This window comes from Sinocyclocheilus grahami, unplaced genomic scaffold (assembly GCF_001515645.1).
Source record: "Sinocyclocheilus grahami isolate Dianchi unplaced genomic scaffold, SAMN03320097.WGS_v1.1 scaffold106.1, whole genome shotgun sequence".
Taxonomy (NCBI): Eukaryota; Metazoa; Chordata; class Actinopteri; order Cypriniformes; family Cyprinidae; genus Sinocyclocheilus; species Sinocyclocheilus grahami.
The window spans coordinates 2,229,408-2,255,969 of NW_015505285.1; the positions used below are offsets into that span (position 1 = coordinate 2,229,408).

The window sequence follows — 26,562 nt, forward strand, 5'->3', positions numbered from 1 at the left end:
TTTTTGTATTGATTGAATTAGAACTTGTCCTGTGTGTACATTAATGTATAGTTATATTTGTTGACTTTTTCCTCCATTTGCATGCTATGAATTTTGAATAATCTGCTCCTGTAGTAAAATAACTTAATATTGGCAACAAAAAAAAAAACCTTCAGAATTCTGAAGTCTTGTATTGAATTGTACAGGAAGGTTCAAAATACAAAAACAATCCACAAAACCAGGCATGTGAAATGTATTTGTTCATTTCTACAGGCTTATCCTCTATACAGGATTTAGGGATCATTTAAAATGAAGGGTAAAATTGAACGCAGTAGTAAAGGAGAATACAGAATACCATTTACTTGATTTGCATAGAGACTTAAACAGTATGAACAAGTTAAGTAAAAGTGAACCAAAACAAAACATACAAACAGCCGCACATGTGGTGATAGCATCTGAAACCCACCCACCGACGCAGGACTTTTTGTTGCGCGTCTCTGCAAAGCACAACACATTGAAGACACAAATGTAATGTCAATCTTTTTTTTCTTTCAATTCTCATATCTACAAATGGAATCAGTAAATTAGTACGATACTGCAATGGTGAAATGTAGGTGATCTTATATACATAGAAGAATTGTTTTCACACTATACACAAATCATTCTACAAAGCAGCAGTTTGTTGCAAATGACATACCTTTGAGTAACAGAATTCACCTTTTTTGAGTACATTGCTGTGGGGCTATGATGGATCTTTTCCTTTTTGTTCAACATTACCACATACAATCAGTATTGACTACTATTAGAACATAATACTGTTTTATTGACAGATACAGCAAATAAAATATTAAATATCAAACTAAATCTTTGGCAAACGTGGTATAAAGTACATTCACTTTACATTTCCAGGAGCGTATGTATGGACCATTTCCATTTCTGTCCTTGGTGGATAAACGTTTGTTCATCCACACAGAAGGGTTACATGCATGTCTACCTCTCAGGACCATAGCCAAACCTTAAAAAAATGAAATTAAAAAAAGCTGTAAGGCATTTGTTGAACTTGTTGTACAATTGACTGCTAATGATTACTTTGGTACTGAGCCAGCCAGAGTCAATCTGTCTCAGTTACACGATACAAAAATGGTTCTTTTGCGGACTTTTTTTAAAGGAATCCACACTGAAGGACAAAAAAGGCATATACTAGTTTCTAGCGTATAGCAAGTGTATTCTTGTCCAGTGTTGCAGTTACTTTGTCAATTCGAGTTGACCTTTTTGCTTAAATAGAGCATGTAATCTGACAAACTTTTGAAGATTCAATTGTACTTATAAATCCAGTAATGCAAAATAGTGCAAACGAGAAAAGAGCGGCACCGATCATGATATTAGAGATTACACATGATAAAATGGAATATCCCGAAAAGGTATGACACACAAATGTACACACGCACACAAACCATCAGCTAAACCAAAACAATAATTTAATATACGGTTTTCTTTTCAGGTCATATACAGCAACAGTTAACGTCTTCTTCAGTGTCTGACCTGTTTTTCTTTTTTTTTTCTATTTTCTTTTCCCCCATTTTGATTGTGTATCACAGAAAATGTTAAATCATGTTGGTAATTTCATACCACGAGTCAGAGATGGCTTCTAAAACTGTTACACTTGTCTGTTTGACAGAAAATGGAGCAATACTGCAGTTTTCTGCTCAGCTGACACGTCGCTGTTCTGTCCGTGAGAGGTAAGACACTAGTGAAATGGTGTAGGACGAGGGCAAATTACGTTAAAGGCCTCAGGCAACCTTGTGTGTGTGTGTGTGTGTGATCTGTTAGTGATACTAAATACAGTATGTAAAGGAATGTATTGATTGATTTAGAGAGAGAACGAAAACAAAAAAACAACAACACATCAATTGTTACTTGGTATTTCTTCACACGGTTCGTCTTGTTTTATATCTTGTATAATATATATATTTTTGTAGAATCTTTCAAAGTCTTTCAGGAAATAGTTCAGTCATTGTTCAGTGATTTAGAGAATGAGAGCCTTAGTGTTGATGTTGCGTGAGGGGGGTATAGTCGATGTCTGGGGGAGGGAAACCCGCTGTTGCTTGACCCTCCTAATCCGATCTCGGCCCCGTGAAACTGAAGATCGTGTAGCCATCTTCAATCCCTCTGACCTTAACGCCATTCAGACTGGTACGATATGGAGGCCGTGGCCATGGTCCTGCAGTTTGATTGGGTTGCCATGGTAACTAGTGGCGGTCATAGGCAGTGGCAGCAGTGGGAGGGGCGGAGCCCCGGGATGCGGCACTATAATAATAAGGGGAACCTGGAAGTTAACAGAAGAGCGGAGCGTTTGAAACCACAGCAAGAGCAACACTTACGCCCACTCCTAATCATTTTGCTAATGTAAAATACAATCAGACTATTCTATTATGTTTGGAAACCTTGGCACGCACAAAAACACTTGCGAAGGGCTTATGCGTGTCTTAATTTAGAGATGCGGCGTGTTATGACCTCGCTAATCAAAAAGAGAAATAAAACTGTAGCTAGTTTAATAAAGCTGTATGCAAATAATGTCATTGTAAAATGTGATTGTATTAATCCCACTTTAAAGTGACTAATCCCATAAGGGATAAGCAAAAAAGGGTTAATACTCACTTAATAACGCGGGGTTGCTGAACCGCCAAGCTTCATTGTAAGTTGTGTACTGCGGGTGAGAGTAGGGATTTCCTGAAAAGTCGCTTCCTGAAATCAAACACAAGTGACAGGTTAGCAGTAAAGCAAATTGTGTACCTTAAAGGCATATTCATGCATTCAGGATGAAATAAAGCTTGACTGTCAGCAATTTTGGAATAATGTTCATCAACACAAAAAGTAATTTTGATTCATCCCTCAAAAAAAAAAAATCAAGCTTTTGATGAAGAATTTATATTTTTTGAAGCCAGTTTTCGAAGGTTTTTAAAGAGATTTGAAATTTCATAAAAGCACTCCAGTTATTTAATCTGTTAGCCTGTGTATTATTTGAGCTGCAAAGCTGTACAAATATGTTTGGCATTTATAGCATTGTATTGTTGTGATGACAATGAAGTTGCAAAATCAGTTATACCTTTACACAAAAAAGGCAAGTAAACATTTTTTACACTAAAATGATGTTAACATGCTTATTGTTTCCATTTTGTGTCTATACAATTGAAACAGAGAGTATTTTAATGTTTACAGATTTGCCTCTTTAAAGAACCTTACTGTACACTGAAAAAAATGTGAAGGATTTACTTTTAAACCATTAAAAAAAATGCTAGTAAATTTCACAAATAATTACAAAAAACCTGAATTAAATGTATAATTTTGAAGTAGAAAGACTGAAATAGTTTTTTCCTTGTAAAATCTACTCCAATAATGGTTGTTGTTTTACAGTGTAATTCAAATTCAAAGAAGGGACAAGTCGAAATGAATTTTTAAGGTAAGGTAATGACATATGCTGCCGATTGAGCTTAACTGAATTAAAGTAATGCTGTGTTTGAAATATTGCATCGCATTAGTTCAGCACATCAGAACTAAAGGAACTGGCATTGTTTCACAGCGCTAGCTAGCAGATGGCTCGCCCTGTCCTCTTTCCTACGCCCTGGTGCTCGGCCATTTTGGCTGAATTTGTTACATTAATCCTGAGCTGGGTTTTGAAGTTTCCTTTCTTTGATTCTGCTGTTGCGCTCTTAAGATTCTCTATTCTTCGGCCGCACCAAAGCCCGGCTTCAAAAAACCTCCCCAATGGATTCGTTCTCGCACACACTCTGCCCTTTTTATTCGTCCGAATTCGACTTTCAGGAAGCGGCCCTGTCCATGTCAGTGAGCAATGCTGTTGGTCCCCCACGTTTCTTTCTTTTATGAGACAATAAAGGCTGGGTTTTATATGAAGCTGGTGAGGAATGGCTTTTGCTTTAACAGTGTTTGGGGTCTGTCACTAAATCTTAGTCGTTCGAGGGCCAGATGAATGGAAGTGCACACAAAACCCATGGCTCTAGGATTTAAGAGGATTTCTCAGCCTGTGTGACCAATGAAAATGAATCTTTGATGAAAACATATTTGATGTACCTGTAAAGATATGTTTGCCCAGCAAATGAATCCTGTCACTGAATTAAATTTGCCCCTGCGAACTATTCATGTTTGTGTGCCGTGGAAGCCCAAGACAGACTCGAATCTATCTGAGGCACTCAACGGTGACCGAGAGAAGAATCCCTCTCTGAGTTTGATGTAAAATATTTGTTTTCCAATTTTCGCACACTGCATGTTTGTGCTCGGACTTTGCGAGCGCTGATGTTATCCCCTGGCTCCACGTACAACTGCATTTACACTTTTCCGACTTCTCTGCGGCTCCTCTCAGACCGTCCGTTTGCATACATATGTGTGTGTTTGTGCTGTTTGGGGAGAGGGCACCGGTTTTGCTGCCAGATTGCATCCTGTCCTGGCAGTGAAAGTCAAGTCGGGTCCCTCTGAGAGATAGTGATTTAAATATTTACAGGCCTTCCTGCCCGCTGTTTTGTGACCCTTAACTGTTTGCTGTGAACCTGAACTGCAGGTTAAGTAGAAGGGAAAAGAGATACGCTCTACAGCACTGGAGGCAGGGTGGAGAAAGCTATGTTTATCGATGGCCTGTGAGAGCGTCGAACGGTCCAGGAGAGCGAGGGAGGGGCGTAATGAGCGCTGGAACCCGAGTGGAACTGAGAGGAACTGTCCTATATCCCACACTTAATTTTCTCCTCGGCAGCCGATAAGCTGAGGCTCCTTCTCAGGTGATTGACGAGTTGAAATCGAGATTTACACTGCCCGTTGTTGTCTTTGCAGCCATCCTGCAATTACGGCTCCACATTAATCTTTTTCTCATTAATATTATGCTCCTCATTAATATGATCCTGTTTAATAAACATTAGCCTCACCAGAAATGTCATGGGCAATATGCTTGTTTCACTTCTCTTTCACAACTCTCATTCTTAAAATGTTACCTGGCATTCTACACTAATGTATTCAAACAGGAAAGGAAGCTCTGGGCCAATGCTAATTGAATATTAATGCAAAATTGTTATCAAATCGCAGTTTTATTTTCCAGGTGCAGCAGTGCAAATTCAAGTTGGCTTTGCATGACCTCGGGTTTCCTGAAGATGATCAATTGCCGAGGACTATTCGCTGAAAATATTACGAGCTCTCTTAAAATTAACGTCCTCATAAAAATAGTAATTACACTTACCAGGGACCATTCCAGCAAGTGTAGAGGTGGGGTAGCTGCCCTGCCCAGTGGGGGGAACGTGAGGTGGGTATCCTGGTAGGGTTGTGCTCGCCATGTCTCGAACTGGAAAGAAAGTCAAAGTTTGTGAGGGCAGCTCTTGAAATCGAGATTTACACTGCCCGCTGTTGTCTTTGCAGCCATCCTGCAATTACGGCTCCACATTAATCTTTTTCTCATTAATATTATGCTCCTCATTAATATTATCCTGTTTAATAAACATTAGCCTCACCAGAAATGTCATGGGCAATATGCTTGTTTCACTTCTCTTTCACAACTCTCATTCTTAAAATGTTACCTGGCATTCTACACTAATGTATTCAAACAGGAAAGGAAGCTCTGGGCCAATGCTAATTGAATATTAATGCAAAATTGTTATCAAATCGCAGTTTTATTTTCCAGGTGCAGCAGTGCAAATTCAAGTTGGCTTTGCATGACCTCGGGTTTCCTGAAGATGATCAATTGCCGAGGACTATTCGCTGAAAATATTACGAGCTCTCTTAAAATTAACGTCCTCGTAAAAATAGTAATTACACTTACCAGGGACCATTCCAGCAAGTGTAGAGGTGGGGTAGCTGCCCTGCCCAGTGGGGGGAACGTGAGGTGGGTATCCTGGTAGGGTTGTACTCGCCATGTCTCGACCTGGAAAGAAAGTCAAAGTTTGTGAGGGCAGCTCCACAAAAAATTTTTTTTTTTTTAAATTAAAAATTACAATAAAAAAAAGTCAACGGGTGCTGGATGTATGGTTATCCTAAAATCTTTATAATAAAATTAATAATAATAAAACTGAAGAGGAAAATCATCCAGAAATTACGATTATATATAGTATTTGTGTAGTTTCTTTTAAAGATACAGTAAACTCCACATATTTTGATACATTAAAAATTATGATGCATAGAATAAAGTGGAAAAGCACCCCATGCATTAAACTACTTGGTGTTACACCATGCACATCAATAATAAAAATACTCAAACATATTGGTTTCCTTAAAAACACAACCCTGTAACCCTTTTCTCTGAAAATCTGAGGAAACTGAAGTCAGCTGTAGCTTTTTTTTTGTAGACAAATAACTAGAAAACCCACAAGCCGAGCATACAGTAGGTAATGATCACCTCTCCATAAATTCACAACTTGAAAAACTGATGAGCCTGCAGAAGCTAAAAACAACTCTCCGCTTTTTTTCTCTTCTAGGTCACTCGGCCTTTTAACTTCCTCTATTACACAGAGTGGCGCTGCTGGCCTGTTTTGACTGAAATATATTAAACAGCTCGACAGAGAGAAGCACAGAATGCCCTCGGCCTGCTGGTGGCATCGCTGCTGCTAAAAAAGCCCAGAACATCACGAGAGTGCAGAGCGCACACTGCCTCCATATTCAGTTCTGTAATTGGAGGTGATGGCTAGCAATCCTGCTGGATGTGCTGGCGCAAACTTTACAGCACGTAGGCCTTCGTCAGTCCTGAATGGGCCCTCGCGAGGTCCCGCATCATTGTTTGAAAGAGGACCAGTGAGGGTTGAGGGGGGAGGGGGTGCTACCCAATTCTAGTTACTAATAAGAGAGCTGCCAGTAAGAGTGGCACACTAAGTCAGTAAGCAATGTGAAAATCTGTGTTTTAGTGTGATGTTGTGCTTTTGGTTTAATTAATGTGAACATAGGGCATATCACAACCGAGTTGTTGTCTTGTTTTTGGTCATTAACTAAAAATATGAGCAAAATTTGCAGTTATAGAGTATGGCAGACACACAATTCCACTCACACATTACCCACAATACAGAGGCTTTTAATCATAAAATAAAATCAAAGTACTAGAGACTAGAGAAGAATTCTCAGTACTTTTCAGGACCGTACAGGACAGTAGCCGTCTCCAGCAGCACCATGGAATACGCCTCAATGGATTTTTGAGTAAATTTGATTTTAAATGACATTTAAAAAATATTTGTATCTTTTAAAAATGTTGCAATTTGACCGTATATATATACCATTTTTTATATACACCATACCTTTCAAAAGTTTTGGGTCAGTCATTTTTTTTACAGTAAAATATTATTGCAATTTTAAAAAAATGTTTTCTATTTGAATGTATTTTGTAAATTGTTAATGTTAAATTTAATTTATTCCATTGATAGTAAAGCTTAATTTTCAGCAGTCATTGCTCCAGTCTTCAGTGTCACATGATCCTTCAGAAATCATTCTAATATGCTGATTTTCTGCTCAAGAAATATTTCTTATTATTATTATCAATGTTGAAAACAGTAGTGCATAACCCTTTTTTAAAGATTCTTTGGTGATTAAAAAGTTAAATAGAACAGCATTTATTTGATATATCTTTTTCTACTGTAAAATAATATAAAAGACTTTACTGTCACTTTTAATCAATTTAATGCATATATGCAATTAAAAGTATTAATTTCTTTAAAAAAAAAAATCCAACTGACCCTAAACATTTGAACAGTAGTGCACACGTAAATGTTACCTTATTTTTGTAATGTCTTATTTTGTGTAGGGCAAATGACCTTGAACTGCCATTGCTGCCCCATCAAAAAAAAGCCTTTGGTTGTTTCCCCCTTTACCAGCGCAGGGTACGTTTTCTAATCTTTCTTTGTATTATTATTATTTTATTTTTATTTATTTATCTGTACCTGCTATAATAGGCTGGCTTGCATACTGGCTGTAGCTGGGGGCATGATGGGCATAGGCACCGTAGCAGGGGGTGGAGGCATCTACTGACACGCTGGGCTGGAGGGGCAACAGTTCCGCTAGGCCCGAGACTGCCAGTGAGGAAGGGGTGAAAGGAGCCAGGGAAGCCTCATGCGGCTCCTGCTTAACACACACGGAGGATGAATGTGACTCTGCCAGGTGGAGAAAAACAACAAAAAAGCCACACACACACAATCAGACAATGCACAATCGCTCGCACTCAGCAAAAAAAACTAAAACAAAGATGAATCATGACAGATGGAAGTACTGAATGGAAGCAGTAAAAAAAAAAGGAAAATGAAGTTTGGCTGACAGTGTTTGGTGTTGTTGTGATGCTACATTGCGTTTAGGAGGAAAAGAAGGATTTATGTGAAGATACGACTGCCGTGGTGTTCTGACTCAGTTCCTCGGGTGTGTTCAGGAGTTTTAACAGAGCCTCCAGAGGCACACGCTCAGAAAACAACATTTCTACACGCACGAAGGGATTTGGTCATGGAAAGCCAGGAAATGTGGCTGTGCACTTGTGCTATGTGAGGGTTTTATGTGCGAACACTGATCCACAAATAATTACATCAAGGATGCTTTAAAACTTTTGCCACACATATGTGCTGCCAATTTTTTTTTTTATTATAAAACATTTTGCAATATTAATGTACAAATATTTATATTTATTTTTCACACGAAGGGATTTGGTCATGGAAAGCCAGGAAATGTGGCTGTGCACTTGTGCTATGTGAGGGTTTTATGTGCGAACACTGATCCACAAATAATTACATCAAGGATGCTTTAAAACTTTTGCCACACATATGTGCTGCCAATTTTTTTTTTATTATAAAACATTTTGCAATATTAATGTACAAATATTTATATTTATTTTTCTTTCTATGACAACTGAAATAAACATTAATTTGGGCTCTAGGGCCTGCCGGGGCTTCTGGTGACTCAAGACAGAGGCAGTTTGTCACTGGGCCACACATCAGGTACCTCAGTCTAGCCGGCAGCGTGTTGTTTGCTGCTCACTGGAGAATAGCGGGCCACACTTAAAAAATGGCTCTCTGGCAGATATATTTCAGCCGGAGTTCATCAGCAGCATAAGCCGACACAAAGCAGTCTTTTCTTTCGCTCTGCCTGCGTATGCTGCTTTTCTTTCTTACATTTCTTGCTTGTTTTTTTTTTCAGACATGGAGCTCTGTTGCTTTCAGGCCCGGGCGCTCATTTTTTCCTCCTTCTCCCCCCTTCTCCTCTCCTCCCATCTCTCCGAAGAGATTTGGAACAAGGGGGATCCCTTCAGCACCTGCTCAGGTTTTCAGTGGATCGGAGGGGTGCCCATTTACACAGTACCATCCTATTGGCACCAGGAAGACTTCCATTATACGGCTCGGCAGGGACGGCGCTTAAGAATCCGCACTAGTCATTCATTGTGAAGGTATGTGGAAATGGCCTTTTTAAAACGCTAGCCATATCTGGACAGCATCCAAACTTTTTACTGCAGTTTGAATAAATCATGCCATTGTTTTTTTCCCCTCTACTACAGTTAATACGTGAAAGTGTGGAATGTGCATGACGCATAATGGCAAGTATTGCCTCTGATAAGTCTGAAGCCCTTTAAAACAGAAGCACAGAAATAAACCCACAACAACTTGTCTGTACTTTCTAGGAATTTATTATTAAATTATTAATTTATCTAAAAAAGTATGCATCTATTCCATTGTTTAAAGTAATAGACTTTACTTTAAGTATTTTTTTATTTATTAGATTTCATCAGGCATCATAAATTTCAGTCCAGTAGCAAGCCATTTTCAAATGCATTTTTCTTTAGGACTTTAGGTACAGAGTAGTAACCCCTAAAACTAATTGGGTAACAGAAGCACAGAAATAAACCCACAACAACTTGTCTGTACTTTCTAGGAATTTATTATTAAATTATTAATTTATCTAAAAAAAGTATGCATCTATTCCATTGTTTAAAGTAATAGACTTTACTTTAAGTATTTTTTTATTTATTAGATTTCATCAGGCATCATAAATTTCAGTCCAGTAGCAAGCCATTTTCAAATGCATTTTTCTTTAGGACTTTAGGTACAGAGTAGTAACCCCTAAAACTAATTGGGTAAACAGTTAACACAAAAAACATGTCTCCTATGCCTCGTAGTGCCCTTAAAATTCCAATTTCTGTTTTGTAATGAAGAGTTCATTAATCATTCATCTTTAATAGATTATGCAAATCGTACAACATAAAATCAACAAGATCAATGGCAGCGTGAATTTTAATTGGCCCAGGAAAACATTGCTGGGAATGAGCATAATCTCCAGCTCTATCCAATGAGAGGGAGTAATTTATTCAGAATTGGCTCTCAGTGTAAATGCGTAGGGTAATTTAGCACCTCCTTTAACTCTGTCCTCATTCTTATTTCCAGTTTATCACATGCGAGTACACCATAACATCACGTTTTTGCATCTTTGAACGGCTTTTCTTGCTTTTTTTTTTTTTAATAAATGAAGTTATTACTGCCAAAAGTCATTTAGAATACGACATGGAGCAGTTAATATATAAGACTCTCAAGATATGTCATTTGAGCCTAGACATTCTGAAAAAGCTTTAGAACATAATTACAACTGTATTTTTTTTTTTTTTCAGAAAATGCTGAAGTTAGGTTGCCAGGGGTAAGCATTCTCATCATGCATGCATAAACCGACACCGTTGTGAAATCATTAACAACAATAAAAACTTAAGCAACCATTTGAAAATCTCTCCACCAGGGCCATTTCCTACGCTCTACCAGAAGCAAGTGGTGGTCTGCACTAAGACCCCCGGTGTGTCCCGTCCCAGGTGCAAGAAAGGCCACCTGCCATGAGGGTGCTCCCTAGACCGAGACTGCTTTCATACAAAGGACAAAAACACACCTTTCTTCTCCAGAGGCCCAACTTTCTGGAGGGAACTCTACCTCCCACATATTACTGAGGGGGGGAAAAAACCCTTTCTTCTCACATAACATTATCCAGCTATCATTTGAGAAGGGGGCACAGCAATTTTCAATCATCCTGTCCTCCGCCCACACAGAACTCATTGGCTTTGATGGCTCCTGCATAATTATGTGAATTTTATTAAAAGCTCAGCGTATTAATCTCAGCACGACAGTTGGCTATCAGTAAACTTAACCTTCTCTGAGGTAATAACAGCCGCAACAATGAAACAATATTTCAATTAGCAAGGCTGACATTAACCACCGCATACCACGAGGAAAAAAAATGCCTCGGCATTAAAAGGCCAAACCGTGCTAGGCCACCATATTTCTTTCTGAGAACTATGAGCTGAAGAAAACATTTCAGTACACAATGTGAAGTAGTAAAACAATTCATTGGTTTTTGAACAGTGACACCGGCCAACAAATCTCCATAATCACTTCTTGCATGCAAGTAACAGCGCCTGTCTGTTTCGATCGCTCCTTTCTTACACGGCCCCTCAGAGCAGGCAGCACTAATCCATCCACTTTAGATCAACATGTCACATTCCACTCTCACCTGTCCGCTCAACTTAAAAAGCTCACTTTACCACATAAAACAGTCACATAGTCTAGAATATGAACGTAATATGCCAGTATTCTAATGGTCAGCCGGGACGGTGGATCCAGCGCTCTTACCTGTCACTACCGGGTAGCTCTGTGACACGCTGGAGCCCAAATCTGAGCTGACGCTGGTTGACAGACTGGGCTTGACTTCGTCCAGTCCAGGGTTCAGTGCTGGTAGCGAGTATTCATTAGCCTGCCAATGAGGGGAGGGGACACTTTAAGTAGATATATCTTGGGATCCAAGCATCACTTTTAAGGTGTCCAATTAGAAAGCTTTCTTCCTCTGAGCTGCCAGTCCTGTATTATTTTATTTGTCTCTTCTTTTTATGATATTTTTTATGATTTAAGGAAAGTGGATTTAATATAGTGGCGGCTCAGTCACTTGGCTTTGTAAATGGGCACCTGAAATCCAGTTGTACTAAACTTGTACATTATTTTTATTTCCCCCAGTCAGTGCATGTGGGTTTTGGTGGAGTTAATGTGAACCGTGTGTGCATACATTAAGGATGTGAGCGGGACAGAGAGTAGGATTTGGAACAGACTGAAAGGAAGGGGTGTCAGCTGTCTCTTTGTGCTTGACTGCAGTCATTCCCCTGACCAGCCAAGGGAGGAGACGGATGCGCTTTGTTCGATTACCAACATGGCCTCGTTTCGAGACCATTTGTAATTGTTTTCTTTAGGATGAGAAAATGATGACACGAACATAATCCCGAAACAGCTTTCTGTTATAATTTTTAAATGCTAAAACATTGACGCTTACATTTGTTGGATTAAGTTGCATTTGAGGTCATTTGTGATACTATGGTTTTCTTTAAATAGATTTCTTTGTAACGAATGCAACAAATGATAATAGATTTCCGGCTACCATTGTTCCTCGTGTATTAAACTGTGAGCGTACATGTGTTCGTATACGTCTGCCTGCATGTGTGCGTTCGTGCATCTGCACACCACAATAGGGCCGGTGTCCCAATGGGAAATGCTGTGACCCCAGACTTGTCTGTCTCTATTCCAGATAAACTCTAATTGTCTGCTACAAATGTTCAGTTGGCCAGTAGCGGATGTTCCTCTCTATTTGGTCTGGCCTCAGATGCACAACAGCTATTTTATCATGCAGAAAGGGGCAAGTTGGGAGTGGGGCAACTGAAGAGCCATCTGAAAAGGATGACCAAATGGCTGGCAGAAGTGTGGGAGGGGTGAGCCCATTGAGTTTAGCATTTCCAAAATGGCTTTTTAATGCCCGGCCTCACACACCAGACATGGCTGATAGGTCCACTCTTTCAAGAGTTAAAAAGGGGGCACAAAAACGGACCAATAAATGGGAATGTAGTCTGATTAATATTACATTAAATTAAAAGTGATTTTTCTGGACTGTTCCAGGGCTGTTTTTTCCCTCTTGTTTAGCCTCTTTCCTTGCCTTTTTTAATACCTTCTTAGCTTCTCTTTGTGATTGCAAGTCATTTCCAATTCGTTTTGGTATTGATCTTCCAGTAGAAATCAGTTTTGTAATTAGCTGCAAATTAGGCCCTCTACTAGGGGTGAGGGCTGTCCCCCTGATTTATCACCAGTGTAATTCTCTGCGATCGGAGAGAAATTAAAATGAACTCAATTAGGCCAATGCTTTTGCTTTATGGGCCTCTACTTGGAGTTTCAAGGGAAAAATTAATAGTCACTGGTTGTTTGATAGTATAATGAAAGTAAATAAAGCTTATCTCCTGTAATAAGCCAAAAGCTTTAAATAAGAGCTTGTATATACAAGGTGGAGTTTTTTTTTAAATTGTTTTTCACAGCATAATTTTTCATGAGACTGAAGATTTGTCAATTATTTTTTGTATTCGTATCAGCGGATTCATGTTGATGTGCAATTATTAAAAACTACATTAATCTGGCTTTAATACACCTTACACTATTTAATGCATATATTAGTGATGCTTGGGCAAGATGCATCAGTTAACATTTGTCTGGGATTAAATCGTATGGTGACTTGATTTCACTAGTTCATCTTAAGAAAAATAAACATCTGTTGGTTCGAATGAGCTCTGCTGTCCACTCACACTCCGTTTTAAAATTAGTACCGCAAACAATCTCCAGATTTTTTGTTTATGAGTTAGTTTGTTAGTATTCGTCCATTTGCCTCAATATTACTAACCTGCTCTGGCTTGATGTGTTCTGACGTAGGGAAGACGTCGGGGTATGACGGCCGCTCAAACACCCGATCCAGAGCCTCCAGCTGCTGTTGAGTGAAGGCATCAGCCCTCAGGTGCTTCCGTAAACTCTCCACACTACCCTGAGAATCACTGTTTGGGCCAGAGCCATCTGAACCATCTATGAGAGGAGAGAGGGACAAGGCCACATGCTAGTACCAGTCGTTATGGTCCCGTTTCTCCCCAGGACAGGCACCCCATCCCGCCCTCCCCGCACCCACACAACAGCTACGTCTAGTGCTGTAGTGCACCTCTCAGCACCGCTGGATGAAAGATTGGAGTATATCAGCTCAAATTCAGTCAGTGCTAGCCTCAAACTGATCCTAATAGCTGTGGAAAGATAGAGCACATGAGGCTGGGAGAGAAAGAGAGGGAGGGAAAGATGTGGACGGCGCAAAGTGGGAGAGAGAAGACCAACACCTCCCCCATCCCAGATCGGCATCAGCACCGTCATCATCTGATAGGCCTGCAGTAATTGATGGATTACCTTCAGAGCAAACATATACTTGTTGGGAACGCCATGTGTTTTAGCGTGAGCCACCTTGTTCTCTTTCCCATCAGTAGGCTGGTGGAAAATGGAGAGCTATTATTTAAAAGGCACAATTTCCTTTAGATTGTAATGCTGCTTTCACTTTCAGATTGCTTTTCCCTGGAAAAATGGGAGGCCAGTGCCGGCTTGAATACAATTACACAGCTTGACTGCTAGCTTATGCATTTTCCTCCATCTCGCTCTCTATAAACAAATGAACAGTTTCCCCTCAGACCGTGACCTCATCACCCTGCCGAAACAGGTAGCCTTCTTTCCCCGGCTCCTCATTTTGCTATTCCGGAAGCCCTTCCGCAAACATTCGGCAAACGTTTGTGCAACCTTGGCAGTCGGGCCGGCAGCCTCCCGCCTCCCGTGTTTCTGGTGGTGGAGGGGCTTTTTTTGCTCCCTTACAAATCTGTCATTCTAAATTTGCAGCAGATTATGTTCTCTCCTCTGCGAGAGCGTAGTGATATATGATATGCAAGGCCCCTATTGATTGCCTGATCTGGTGGCAGGAGAGAGGCGAAATGAACTTGAAATGAACATCATGCCTCAACTCATTGTGCGTATAATACTCTACTTAATCCCACATTTTTCTGTGCTATGGAATTCAATTGATCAATCATGTTCCACTGATAGTACCATTTCAGGGGCTTTATTGCCATTCTACCCACCAGCTTGACCTTTTTTCAGTGGCTGAGGCCACAGGATGAACTGACTTTCAGGAGAAATAGATCCACAGAGAGGTCTGATAAGAGACTGGGAGATATTACGTGCGTGTGAGTGTGTATTTAAGCTACACTGAGGTGACATTTTTTCTCTTCCTATTAATTCCAGTTGTTGTTGTTTTGTTGTGTTTTTTCTTTTTGCATTATCTGAGTAATTTTTTTTTATCAGAGGCTTTTTTTATAGACAGCTCCCTTGGGGGCCTTCTATAAGTCTGCGTGTTGTTGCCATATAAACCTCAATTGTTCTCTTTGGTACAGAAAATAGAGTCATTAATTACTTTCTATCAGCTGGTCTAAGTGCAAACTGCGATCAATAAGCAGGCGTTCGTCATTTGCTTCGGTGCAGCATGTTTCCCATACTCAAAAGCCCAAAGCGCGCAGGGCCGCTAGTTGACACAGGGGACGGAGCTGCGGTTTGAGCTGTGGGGGCTGGGCTGCTCTCCATTACGTTACAGTTAGGGGAGATTTAGGTTAGATCAAGGTTAGATCAGCATTTCTCACTGGAGTTTTTTGAACGTTTATCAGAGAGTCAGTGTGAATGCGGTGATGCTGTCTATACTATGTACAGTATATGGCTCCTGTTTTCATCAGTGCTTGTGCTATATTGATTTCATTTGAACACTTGAGTGTGTTTGTTTTGACATCCCACTGCATTAGCACTCTGGTGCTATGGGACTAGAGCTCTGTCAGATCAGATAACCAGAGTCCATAAAACAGGCCTCCCCTGGGCTTCCTCCTCTGGAGAGTCCAGTTCAAATAAAACTAAGAACAAGAGACAGTCAAGGGCTTATCATGGTGAACTTGTCATTTTAATAGATGCACTGTACGTAGTCAATGTCCGTACGTGTAAGTGCTTTTGAATATTTAAAGTGGAATGTCCTAAATTTGTGATATGAACTCTGAGGGAATATATTAGGTTTAGGACGTGTGTTTAGGGTTGACCGGGCAGGTGTGACATTCTTTTAAGAGAACAGTGCTGAGCTTCCTGCTTTCATCTCATCAGATAAGGCTGGTTTGGATGAGAGAGCTTTTTGAAAAGCAAATGAGGGTCTCGTGACCCCTGTGACCCTTGACCTGATATCACACATCCACTCATATTGGGGTAGTTCACCCAAAAATAAAACCTCTGTCATCATTTTGCTGTGACTTTCTTCTGTTAAAATGTTTTGAAGAATTGTTTCAATGTTTGGGACCCTATTGACTTTCAAAGTATGGATTTAAAGAAAAAATATAAAGGTTTTAAACAACATGAGGGTGAGTAAATAATAGAATAAAATTTTTTGGATGAACTGTCCCTTTAAGCCTGAAGTTGAGTGTTCCTATTTACAGTTTTTTTTTTATCTAAAGAAAAAGTTACTTTTTTATACTTGCTCAAAAACTAGGAATTTGTGTGGGTATGCACTCGTTATATAGGCTGGAGAAGCAAATAGGAAAAGAGGCTTGGCACCCCTATTTATGAAATCTACGGTGCGGCAAGGCTGCACAGCACATAACTAAATCAGAAGAAGACGAGACAATGGGAGAAAGAACAAGAGAGAGATGGAGGGAGAGAAAGAGCGAGGTGGCAGCAGCAGCAGCTGCACAACCGGGGTTGTTAATTTCCTGTTATGTTACAGCGTGTTTAAAGGCTTTATTAATTCAATTTAGCGTTGCTGAGCAGTGTGCAGGCTGCAAGTAGGAGCTGCGCTTTCTCTCCTTTTTTCTTTTCTCAGGCTACCGCTGTCAGCATGGGTTTCTCCTCTCACCCATACTGTACTCACACCCGGTCCGTCATTTAGCACATCGGCCTCATGTGATGCAACGTTCTGGAACGCAATTAATGAATGCGTATCTCCCTCGCTCTCGCTCTCTTTCCTTTTAAAATCTGCGTAATGCGGCGCACCATTAATTCTCAGCATCAGCGTTCATAATTGACTTTTCCCTGACATGATTCCTCCTCGAGCGAACCACCCTGTCCTTAGATGTTTTCGTGTTGCAGATTTTCACGTTTGAGCTATAGGCCAGGCCGGGGCGGCGGGTCTGCTTGAATGCAGATGTATCAGCCGAGCGGGGGCATAGACCTTTTGTGTCCTTTGATAAGGAACCCGGCACCTTCTTCTCTGCCGGTTACGCTCTGCAGCCTCTCTCAAATCTGGTCTTTCTCTTTCATACAGAGGCTATCATCATGATGAGATCGGTGGGATGTTCTTATTCGATTTAGACTGAGGCCAATCCATTTCTTGGTTTGGATGTATTTCATTTCTATTCTTTTTTAAAGTAGAATCCATATTGACACAATAGAATCTCACAGGCCATGAAATGGAAGCACAGGTTAAAGCATTCTCGCTGTGGGCCAAACTATTTTAGCATGGGGATTTGAAGTGTGTTGTCGCTCACTCTCAAAGCAATACTTTTAGATGAACAAACAAGCTATAAGTGAAACTTTTGCGTTCTTGTACCACAATGGCACGGATGTAATCTCTTTATCGTACTAACGTCAAATAAATATGCCGCTAGGTCTTATAAATCAACCCACTTTCATTTCTTTCATGTGAACGCATTCAAGCGTCAAATCTGTGTTTTCGCATTCCTAAATTTATTGCAATCGGCCTACTCCCTATGTAGGTTATGTTTGGTTTCATACAGCTGGAAGAGAGCCGGGTTACACCAACCTGCTAATCAGCTGATGCAAGGACAGGTGAGAACAAAACGGCGTGAAAATACGCAACTTGTGCCTGTACCGTTAGTAATTAACTCAGTTCATTCATTTGTGTCATTTTGTAACAAAGTATTAACTTTGACAAATGAGAAATCCCAAACAGGCTTAATTTCCCTCTTTTGCCATTAATGCATTTGGCAAGAGAGGCATTCTATTTTCCATAATGAGATACACAAATAAATCTGGCAATGGATTGAAGGGCCTGTGAAGGCAGCAATAAGGTTGAGGCGCATTCTCTGTGCTGGCATAATTGGTATCACTGCTTGCAGACATATAAACCAATCTTTACACAGATAGGGCTGTGTCTCTCTCTTCCCCTTTAGGCTATTTCTTTTGTCTCCTCAATAGCTTGCACATCCATGATAGAGGAAGGGGTGCTAATTTGTGAATTAATAGCTTTTCTCAGCAGAATTGCAAATTCTCTTAAATGTCACTATGTTCAACTTGCGGGGAGCTATTGCCCCCAAAGAACTAATCTTGGGAGGCTCCCCCCAACCCCTACCCCTACCTCCCTCTCCCTCTCTCTCTCCCTTCCTCCGACGGTCCATGCCACGCCGAACGTCACCCGTAGCCGGCGAGCAACATGCTACTTTTAATTTGCAGTAACACATGAAAATGACAGATTAATGACTCTTATGACACCTGTGTCCCTGAAGCTCCTCTTGCAAAGACCTGGTGTACATAACGCGTGTCACACTACATTATCTCCATATCACTCTTGTAATGGGGGACCCTTTTTTTTAAAAGGGCACTAGCATCATCAAATATAAAGACTGCGGAAGCCTACATCTTTTAAATCAAACGCTAACTCATTACACCACCCCAGAACTGGCTGGTTTTAACCTCATTTCACACGTTACGTGTTTCAAAGTGCATCTGCACAGCTCTTCCTAAAATCGGATTAGCATATTTATGTTATGTCATCATCTAATGAAGGGAAGATTGGCTGCGCCCAGCCAAATAAGGCTCAGGTAGCCCAAGGCTGCTGGGCTGCTATGAAATTGAAACCATACACTGGCTGTCGCTCTGCCTCCCTGATGTCTCGGTGTGAAATAAGGGCTAAGTTTAAATAACACAAAGCTTTTTAGACATTTGGCACTGTATCAAATTACCAGCCATGAGCTCTTCATCAGGGACACGGCATGACATATGCCCTACAAATGTCTCGGTACACCTTGAGAGACCTGCATAAGGTCGTGCGATGCCAGAGGAGGGAAACACATTGGCAACGATGGGGATATTTACTCTAGTCGTTATAATGAAAGGTAATCCTCGCTGAAGCAGTATTAAATTTGATATTGTGCACACAAGTAAATTCGTGTTTTCCCGCCTAGTGTTTTATGATGCAATTACACTCAAGCCCTTCATCCACTCTTCACGTTGTGTCAGTTCTAATCAAACTAGGAATAACTACCGCCGCTGCCGTTTAGCTGGGTAATCCCCTCTCGCTTATGTTATGTCCTTTCTCTGTTTTTAGGAGCAAATGGCCTATGACAGTGACAGAGGAAAAGCCCCACGACGGTCTCGGTAAGAGTTTGCCACGCTGTAGCAAATGTGATTTGCCACAGTCGCTTTCTCACAGTGTTTATATATGATCCAGAGCTCTCTCCATAAAGATATCATTAAGCGTCAGTGCGCTCTGTCTCATCCCCCTCCCCTCGACACACAACCCTACACGTACACATGCACATACACACTCACACACACCCTCACAGAGCACTTGATCAGACTCGAGTGGCTTGTGATTGAGCAAGCAAAGAGAAGGTGGGCTAACGGAACTTACAATATCCTATTTTCCTCCCATCCAAGTGGTTGCCACTCCAGAGAACTAAAGAGATGGAAACATAAAAGAAGCAAGTAGCCCTGCTTTGATAAATGTTTTAAGAGATCATTTCCAACCACTTCAACCTCCCTCCCTTTGACTACAGCACTTTCTGTGTTCCCGTTCGGCCCGGTGCCACATGGATGTTTATTCACTAGCATTCAAAAGGCGATTGTATGAAGAGCCGATCAGCCATTAGGCCTCAGGCGGTATGTGCCCTCTCATTTAGAAAAGGAGAGAGAATGTTGGCATGAGCATGTTGGCAGCCCCCATTTTGCCACTATTTCAGTTCTTCAAAACCAAAAAATACACAGCCAGAAAACTGAGAAATTAAAACATCAGAATATGTCTTTAGAAGTCAATTATAAAGCGCACATCAGGCCGTTTTTGCATTGCATTCTGCATTTCCAGTCGGTTCTGAGCACATTTCCTCATGCATCTCTTGTATTTACATTGCTGATTTCTTTGTCTTCATTTCGTTGACCTGTATTATTTACAAAAAGCATAAAGCCGTATCCCTGACACACTACCTAAGCGTTATGCTGTCATGATTCAGACCAAATGATAGCATGTAGGCATATTCTTGTTTGAGCAGAGCTACTGTATCATCAAATAAAATGTGCTACAGCCGTGCAAACACCATAGTATCAAGCGGCTGAATGAAATAGTCCAATCTGCTTTACTACATAACAAGTCACTTGAGAGCGCTTTTTTCTTTTACAAAATGCTTTGTCCAGTGCTATCAAAATGCCATCTTCATCTCCCCACACAAATTGGAAATTACAGGGGGCTGTAGAGAGGCCTAGAAAAGGAGTGAAAGGGGAATAAAAGCGATGGAGAGAAATCCAGTCTCTTACCATCATCGCGTTTTCTCTTTTCGCCATTGGAGCGAGGGATTCCTAGGATGCCATTAATAGAGTAGGACCCCACAGGGTCATTGGAAGCGCTTGACACAGGTGGGGAGGCTGTGCTGGGCACTGAAAGAGCACAGGAATAGGTTAACGTATATGGAGTGCTCTCAAGATCACCTTAAAAGAGAATGAATTAACATTAGGTCACAGGCATAATTGATGTCATTACGATTTTTATGTTTATATGCAAAATACAGTAAATGCTGTCTCACCTATAGTGTGTCCCGCTGTGGTGAGAGGCGTTCCTGTGCCGTCGGAGGATGGATGGAAAGGCTGCTGAACTTTGGTTCGAATTATCCTACGAAATGACAGTTAAAAGAACACGATGAGTCGAAGTTGCTGCTGGTTAGCTGGATCACTTTACGGTAAGCTTTCACACAGCCTGATGCGACCCAATGCCTGTGTAAAACTCTAGTGTTGTTTTGGGGCCTTGCTATATAGATGCACTGATTCTGTCACAAATAACCAATCTTGGGGTATTAGGGCCAATCATGGAGTAGATGTGCGATGCAGAGTGGGAGCTACCGCGGAGAGAGTGGATTCAATCAAATGGGATCCCATCTTTAGAAATATGATAAAGTCCCACTACCTCGAAGGTGTGATATGGGGGAAAGTCTTCATTGCACTTTGGTCTGAATGATCTTGCAAACAAAGCATGAAATCACATCAATTCACCTCAATGATGAGCTTCACTGCCTCAAACTGGCCTCAGCTTTAATAATCTCCCTCTCTCTCCCTCTCTCCTTATTTATCTATCTCAATCTCTCCCTCTATCCTCCTCCTCACTGAAGCAAGTGAAGATTGCTTGTAGAGTGTAGATACTGACTTCCCAGATCCGACATTTTTTTTCTAGCACAAACATTCAGGGGTGCCAGTGCGGATGAGGCCCTATTGATTGGGACTTGGGGGAAAAAAAAAGTTGGGAATTAGAGGCAGAGAAGAACAGATGCAAATGGAGGGCTATAAATTATATGTGACAGGAAAGCAATAGTGTCTCATTGCTTCACCAAAGCCCACTGCAGCATCTGATGTCTTTAATCTGGGACACGCTTTTGAGAGAAGAAGCTGTCACCTTATTCCAGGAACACATTTATACTCGTTGGCTACACATTTTCACATTTGTATAAACTATAACATGGATGTAAATTTGATTACTAAGGAAATCCTTATTCCGTATGTGCTGATGATTTGAATGAAGTGAACTGGCAAGATTAAAAAAATTATATTTTTAGTAAAAAAAAAAAAAAAAATTGTTTAGGTATTATAAGTATTGTGTGAATTTTTTAACATCCAACCAAACAATGATTTAACCCTACGATTTGCATTAGCCACACAAATTCAATAACTTGGATCCATGTTCTCGCTATCGAATGAGCTATTTGGAAGGTGTGAATTAATGACTTGCCAGGGTGCTTAGAATTCCCTGTAGAAATATTAAAATATGAATCGATGCTATTGAAAGGATGCTTAGGATTCAGGCGATAGAAGGGCTCAGAACTGGTTGTGTGCCAGTGACTTCATGCTGTGAGCAGGACACAGAGAACACCCCAGACAGTGTGTAATCTTTAATAATTCATGCAGAGAAAATGTGCTTAAAGCTGGGACATCTTCTAATGTCAACAGAGCAGAGGTCAACCTCTTAAGCGCTCAGTGCATGAGGGTCCTGCCTCTAAAGTCTGCTCACTGGTGAGGGAATACTTTTAGACAGGGTACAAGAACACCTGTTTGAAATGGCACAAGGCTTACAGCTTGACTAGGCGACTGCAGCCTGTGTTAAAGGTTCTGTTATGATCATGGTAAGTGTTAAAATATCGTATTTGCATTTTATTTGCACTTGTCAGCCATATCAAAGTTAAAGAAGAGTGTTCTAGTGTAGTGTGACCCAGTTCACTTCAAAGCACGGCCTTCACTGATGTTTACTGTAGCAAATCCAATTTTATTCAATAATACAGGCAAGTTTTGAAATGATTAGCTCAGAAAACCCAACTTTGTATGATTCAGAATAGCAGTTGAAATAAATTCCAGCTACATCATTATACAAATATATATTTTATACATAAACAGAGGTCCTTACAATGGCCTCCTCTGAGATGACAACTTGAACAACATTGGAAACAAAGGTTTATTGGCTCTTCTTTCATGTCATTAATGCAGATTAAAAATTTACCGCATACATGTGTTGAGACCTGTTCAAATTGCCCTTTTTAAGCAGCCATAGTGCATGAAATGAATTTTTTCAGCCTCACTCTCCCCCGTTTTTTTTCCCTAGGAAATGTCTTGTGTGGGTCGGCCCATGATCTCTCTTCAGCTCATTAAAATGTAATGCTGCTGGCCAGCTCTATGGAACAGTGCCTCCTAACCAAAGTTCATTACTCCTGCTTGCAGGTAGGCCTTTTTCACCTTGTTCTTCCACTCTTCTGCCCCCCCTCCCACCACCACGACTCCATCTCACTTGGGATAGTCTTGCTAGCCTTTGTATTTTAATGAGAAATAAGAAAAAGAATGGTAACTAATTGTTAGGACTTTTTATTTTCAGCTGATTTAATGTAGGTAGGCATAAGCAAAGCGGGGCTGCATATGATCTGCCTTGTGTTATTTATGATAACATAAGAACTACATGACTTGTTTGTTAGTCCTTTCTAAGTTTAATAGCTCACTGAAATTGCTGAGGTAGAAGCCCAGTTACCATATTTGAAATTATTACATAATTGTACTACACTATTCTTGTTTAATAATAATAGCCTAATAATAATAATAATAGCCTAATAATAATAATTATTATTATTATTATAAAGACAGCAGCGCGGACAGTCGCTTAGCTCGCTCACATAACGGGAAACATGTCGTTTTAACGAGAATATATATATATATATATATATTAGAACTACTGAGATTCCGTATAAGGCAGTTATGTCTAGTCGCGTATTTCCCAGTGCAACTGGATCTGGTTACAGAGTATTGATTGGTTTTCAGCGGGGCAGATGTGATTTTCGCGACCTCAACTATAGATCCTCTGCAGGCTGTGGACAGATTTGGGATTGAATTGCACATTTGAGACCACCCCGAGAGCAAGAATTAAAAAAATCAAATAAAAAAAACGTCACCCATTGAATACGCATTGTCAATTGGAAACGATGTGTAGTTTTCTGTACAAGGCCTCTAAAGGGTTTTCAAATGAGTTGATGATAATTTGGCCGTAAGTGTTAGGAGTCGCCGTTTTAATAACGGTACTGCTGAAGGTCAGTAGAGAACGGAATTAATAGTTCTGTTCTGTCTTGGACATCATGCGTTTCAAATTAATTTGAAATTTCAAAACTGAAAATCGAAATTCAAATGGCTTTACCTGTTTATAGATGAAACACTTGGTACTGTGTCGTTGTCACAAACGCCCTCGGCCAGGAGTCGGTCTCTGATCTCCCAGGCGAACATTGTGGGATTCTGCCGCTTGTAATCTGCGATTTTATCCACAACTTTGGGCGTCGCCACTTTTGGTTTGGACCCCCCAATAACTCCAGGTTTAATACTGCCGGTTTCATAGTATCTGGAAAAAGATGAACGATAATTCGTTATTTAAAAAATTCCTTACATGTCAGAGAACTGGCGTTTTTTTTCTTCTTCTTCTTTGTTTGCTAGCGTGTGGCATTGAGCATATTTATAAACAGTGCGTTATGGATACGGGTCATAAATAGGCTAGTTATATAATCTGTTAATTTAATATATTTATTTATTTGAGTTTTAAATTATCATGTGTGATTTTTCTTCCCAACCCTTGCGGACGGGAAAATGTGTCATTTTTATTTTAACACCTACATTTGATATGTTTTCCGTGTTGAATCATTAACGTTCGTATGCTGCGATCTAAAATCGTAATCATCCATTTATCAACCGGTTTCTTTAGCGACTGATATGTCCCATGCACCCCACGATTAATACATGCCACCAACACATATCTCATAATTTCTAAGGAACATTTAAAGTGCAGAATACCTTATAAGATCCTTTTGATAGCTGAAAAATATTTCAGAAAATTCAAAAATCTATAACAGTTTCCTAGAAAACATATCCTTCCTCCTCAACAATGAATTTAAGGTCAGAAATGTTTAATATTAGACCTTTTCACTAAAAGGGAAAAACTTACTAATACGACAAATCACAGTACAATAATGTTTCAGATGTTTATTTACATGAAGCAAACATTTCATCACTATTGTTATTTCTACACGTGTATAACTGGACAAATTGACTGCATCTGTACTTTTTCGTACCTTCCGAGAATTTTGCTGACACAGCCATGGCTGACCCGTAGTTGTCTTGAGATGTCACAAGGTCTGACTCCTTGGTGCGCGAGCTCCACGATTCTTTGCCTGACCACGTCAGGTAGGGGTCTGCCATTCACAAACACCCCTCCTAGCTGGTTCACACCGCCGTGCCCTATATGGGATACAACAACACAGACACAAAAAGCATAACATTACATACATATAGAAGATAGGCTGCGTCGTTAACATGGCTACCAAACAGAAGCGTTTAATTTTCTCTTTCTCCCCTCACCCTCTCTCTCTTTCTCCCTTTTAACACTCTCCGCATGGAAGCGCGCACGCACACACACATACCTGTGCCCATGTGGACAACGATAAACAATAAGATAGTTAGGCTATAATGTTTATCTTAACTAAGAAACATGATGGAAAATGTATCCGTAAACGGTCTTGACGTCCCAGTTCTTTTTATATTTATTGTACTGTTTTTATTTTTTTTGTACTATGACAATATAAAAAAAGGCTATTGAAAGGTTCACGCGGCGACAGTTAATGTTTTCCTCATACAGTTAAAACAAATTAATTTTGCACGTTGGACAGTAGTTTTTAATTTATAGTTAGTTCAATTCATTTCTTTATGTTTATAGATATATATTGTGTCAGCACAATAGCACGATGCATATCTACTATTGTAATAATAATAATAATACAAACATAACCATCTTTTTATACGCACTCATGATTGTAAACACTGGCAAACGTCATGTGCTATTCTACCCATAAGACCCGCTGCAGTTAGGTAGTATTTTCCTCTACTATTCCATTGCAGCCAAACACATGTCGCATAGATTATGTTTCAACCTGTTTAATTTTCCTTGCACAATTATTGTAAATAATTAAAAAGAGCTTTGATAACTCATATTACAACCATGGAGTAGGCTACTGCAAAATAATTAAGAATTAATTATTTAAATGAGACCCAGGCCTTCCGTCATCTTGTTACAATACGGTGTTTTCAACAAATATCGCACAAACAACTCTTTTAAATTATTATGGCAAACATCAGGCATTTTCTGTGATTTTTAAAATGTAGAGCACATTTATTTCCATTAGAAATTCCTCGCTTTAAAATGCAGAGTTCTTAAAGACCGTGTTTTGTATAATAATTGAATCTTTTGCAATTAATCTGGTATTATAATTATTACTACACATGTTAGACATTTCTGGCGATTTTGATTTATATTTATATTCTTGCTGTAACTACATCTGTTGCCATCCCACATGTACCGGTAATTCACTCAGATACTGAAGTTAAAAATAATAAATGCATTGTTTATAATATCATAATCATTTACGTTTTACATACAAGGCAGAATAATTCATTTTAAATTAAGCTAAATATTGTAATCGACTTTTTGAACGACTTTTTGTCGGAACAAACGATTTAAAGGCCGCTAAATATAAGAAGCGATCGTATTTTTATTCGCGGTGACTACTTTTCGTATTCGCTTTACTGAGCGTCAAGTATAAAAGTATTGAAACAATCATTTCCTACATTTCTTGTAAGAGCTTTGGAAAACTTAGTAAGAGTAAATAGCTTAACGCGCAAAGGTTATATAGTCTTACAAAGTCAACTCTACCGAAACGATGAACAATTTAGACTTTATTTATGCTAACCGAGGTAGAGATTTTTAAGGAAAATACTGATATTTTACTCACGGTGCATCGCCGAGAAGGGGTCTGCTTTGCAGTGAATATCCATGGGATAGCAAAGGAAGGAAAGATAATCGACTGAGGTCGCCGTCTCGCCTTGATTATGTAGCTTTAATTGGAATTAATAAAGATCGCTATCCGTTCAAAGCGCAGTGCTTCCGATGCCAGTGTACAGAAGTTCT

General features: G+C 39.9%; 1 protein-coding gene and 1 long non-coding RNA gene across 13 annotated transcripts; one reads left to right on the forward strand and one right to left on the reverse strand.

Annotated features, from left to right (window-relative positions):
• pax2a (paired box 2a) lies at nucleotides 1–26,562 on the reverse strand. Of its 12 annotated transcripts, XM_016276807.1 has the most exons (12): nucleotides 26,387–26,562; nucleotides 24,674–24,851; nucleotides 24,396–24,416; nucleotides 23,752–23,949; nucleotides 20,621–20,706; nucleotides 20,355–20,474; nucleotides 19,459–19,503; nucleotides 13,666–13,841; nucleotides 11,592–11,712; nucleotides 5,795–5,896; nucleotides 2,638–2,724; nucleotides 1–2,286 (listed from the first exon to the last, which is right to left on the reverse strand). In XM_016276807.1, exons 1-12 carry the CDS (start codon nucleotides 26,427–26,429, stop codon nucleotides 2,165–2,167), a joined length of 1,299 nt encoding a protein of 432 aa, XP_016132293.1. In that variant the 5' UTR covers nucleotides 26,430–26,562; the 3' UTR covers nucleotides 1–2,164. The 12 variants fall into 12 exon arrangements, with proteins under 12 accessions (XP_016132293.1, XP_016132296.1, XP_016132292.1 ...); XM_016276810.1 differs by lacking the exon at nucleotides 24,396–24,416 and having other exon boundaries at nucleotides 24,674–24,839; XM_016276806.1 differs by lacking the exon at nucleotides 24,396–24,416 and having other exon boundaries at nucleotides 20,355–20,525; nucleotides 24,674–24,839.
• Nucleotides 5,781–6,915, forward strand: LOC107588640 (uncharacterized). The gene is made up of 2 exons (XR_001609610.1): nucleotides 5,781–5,857; nucleotides 6,447–6,915. It is a non-coding gene; the product is annotated as an uncharacterized lncRNA (long non-coding RNA).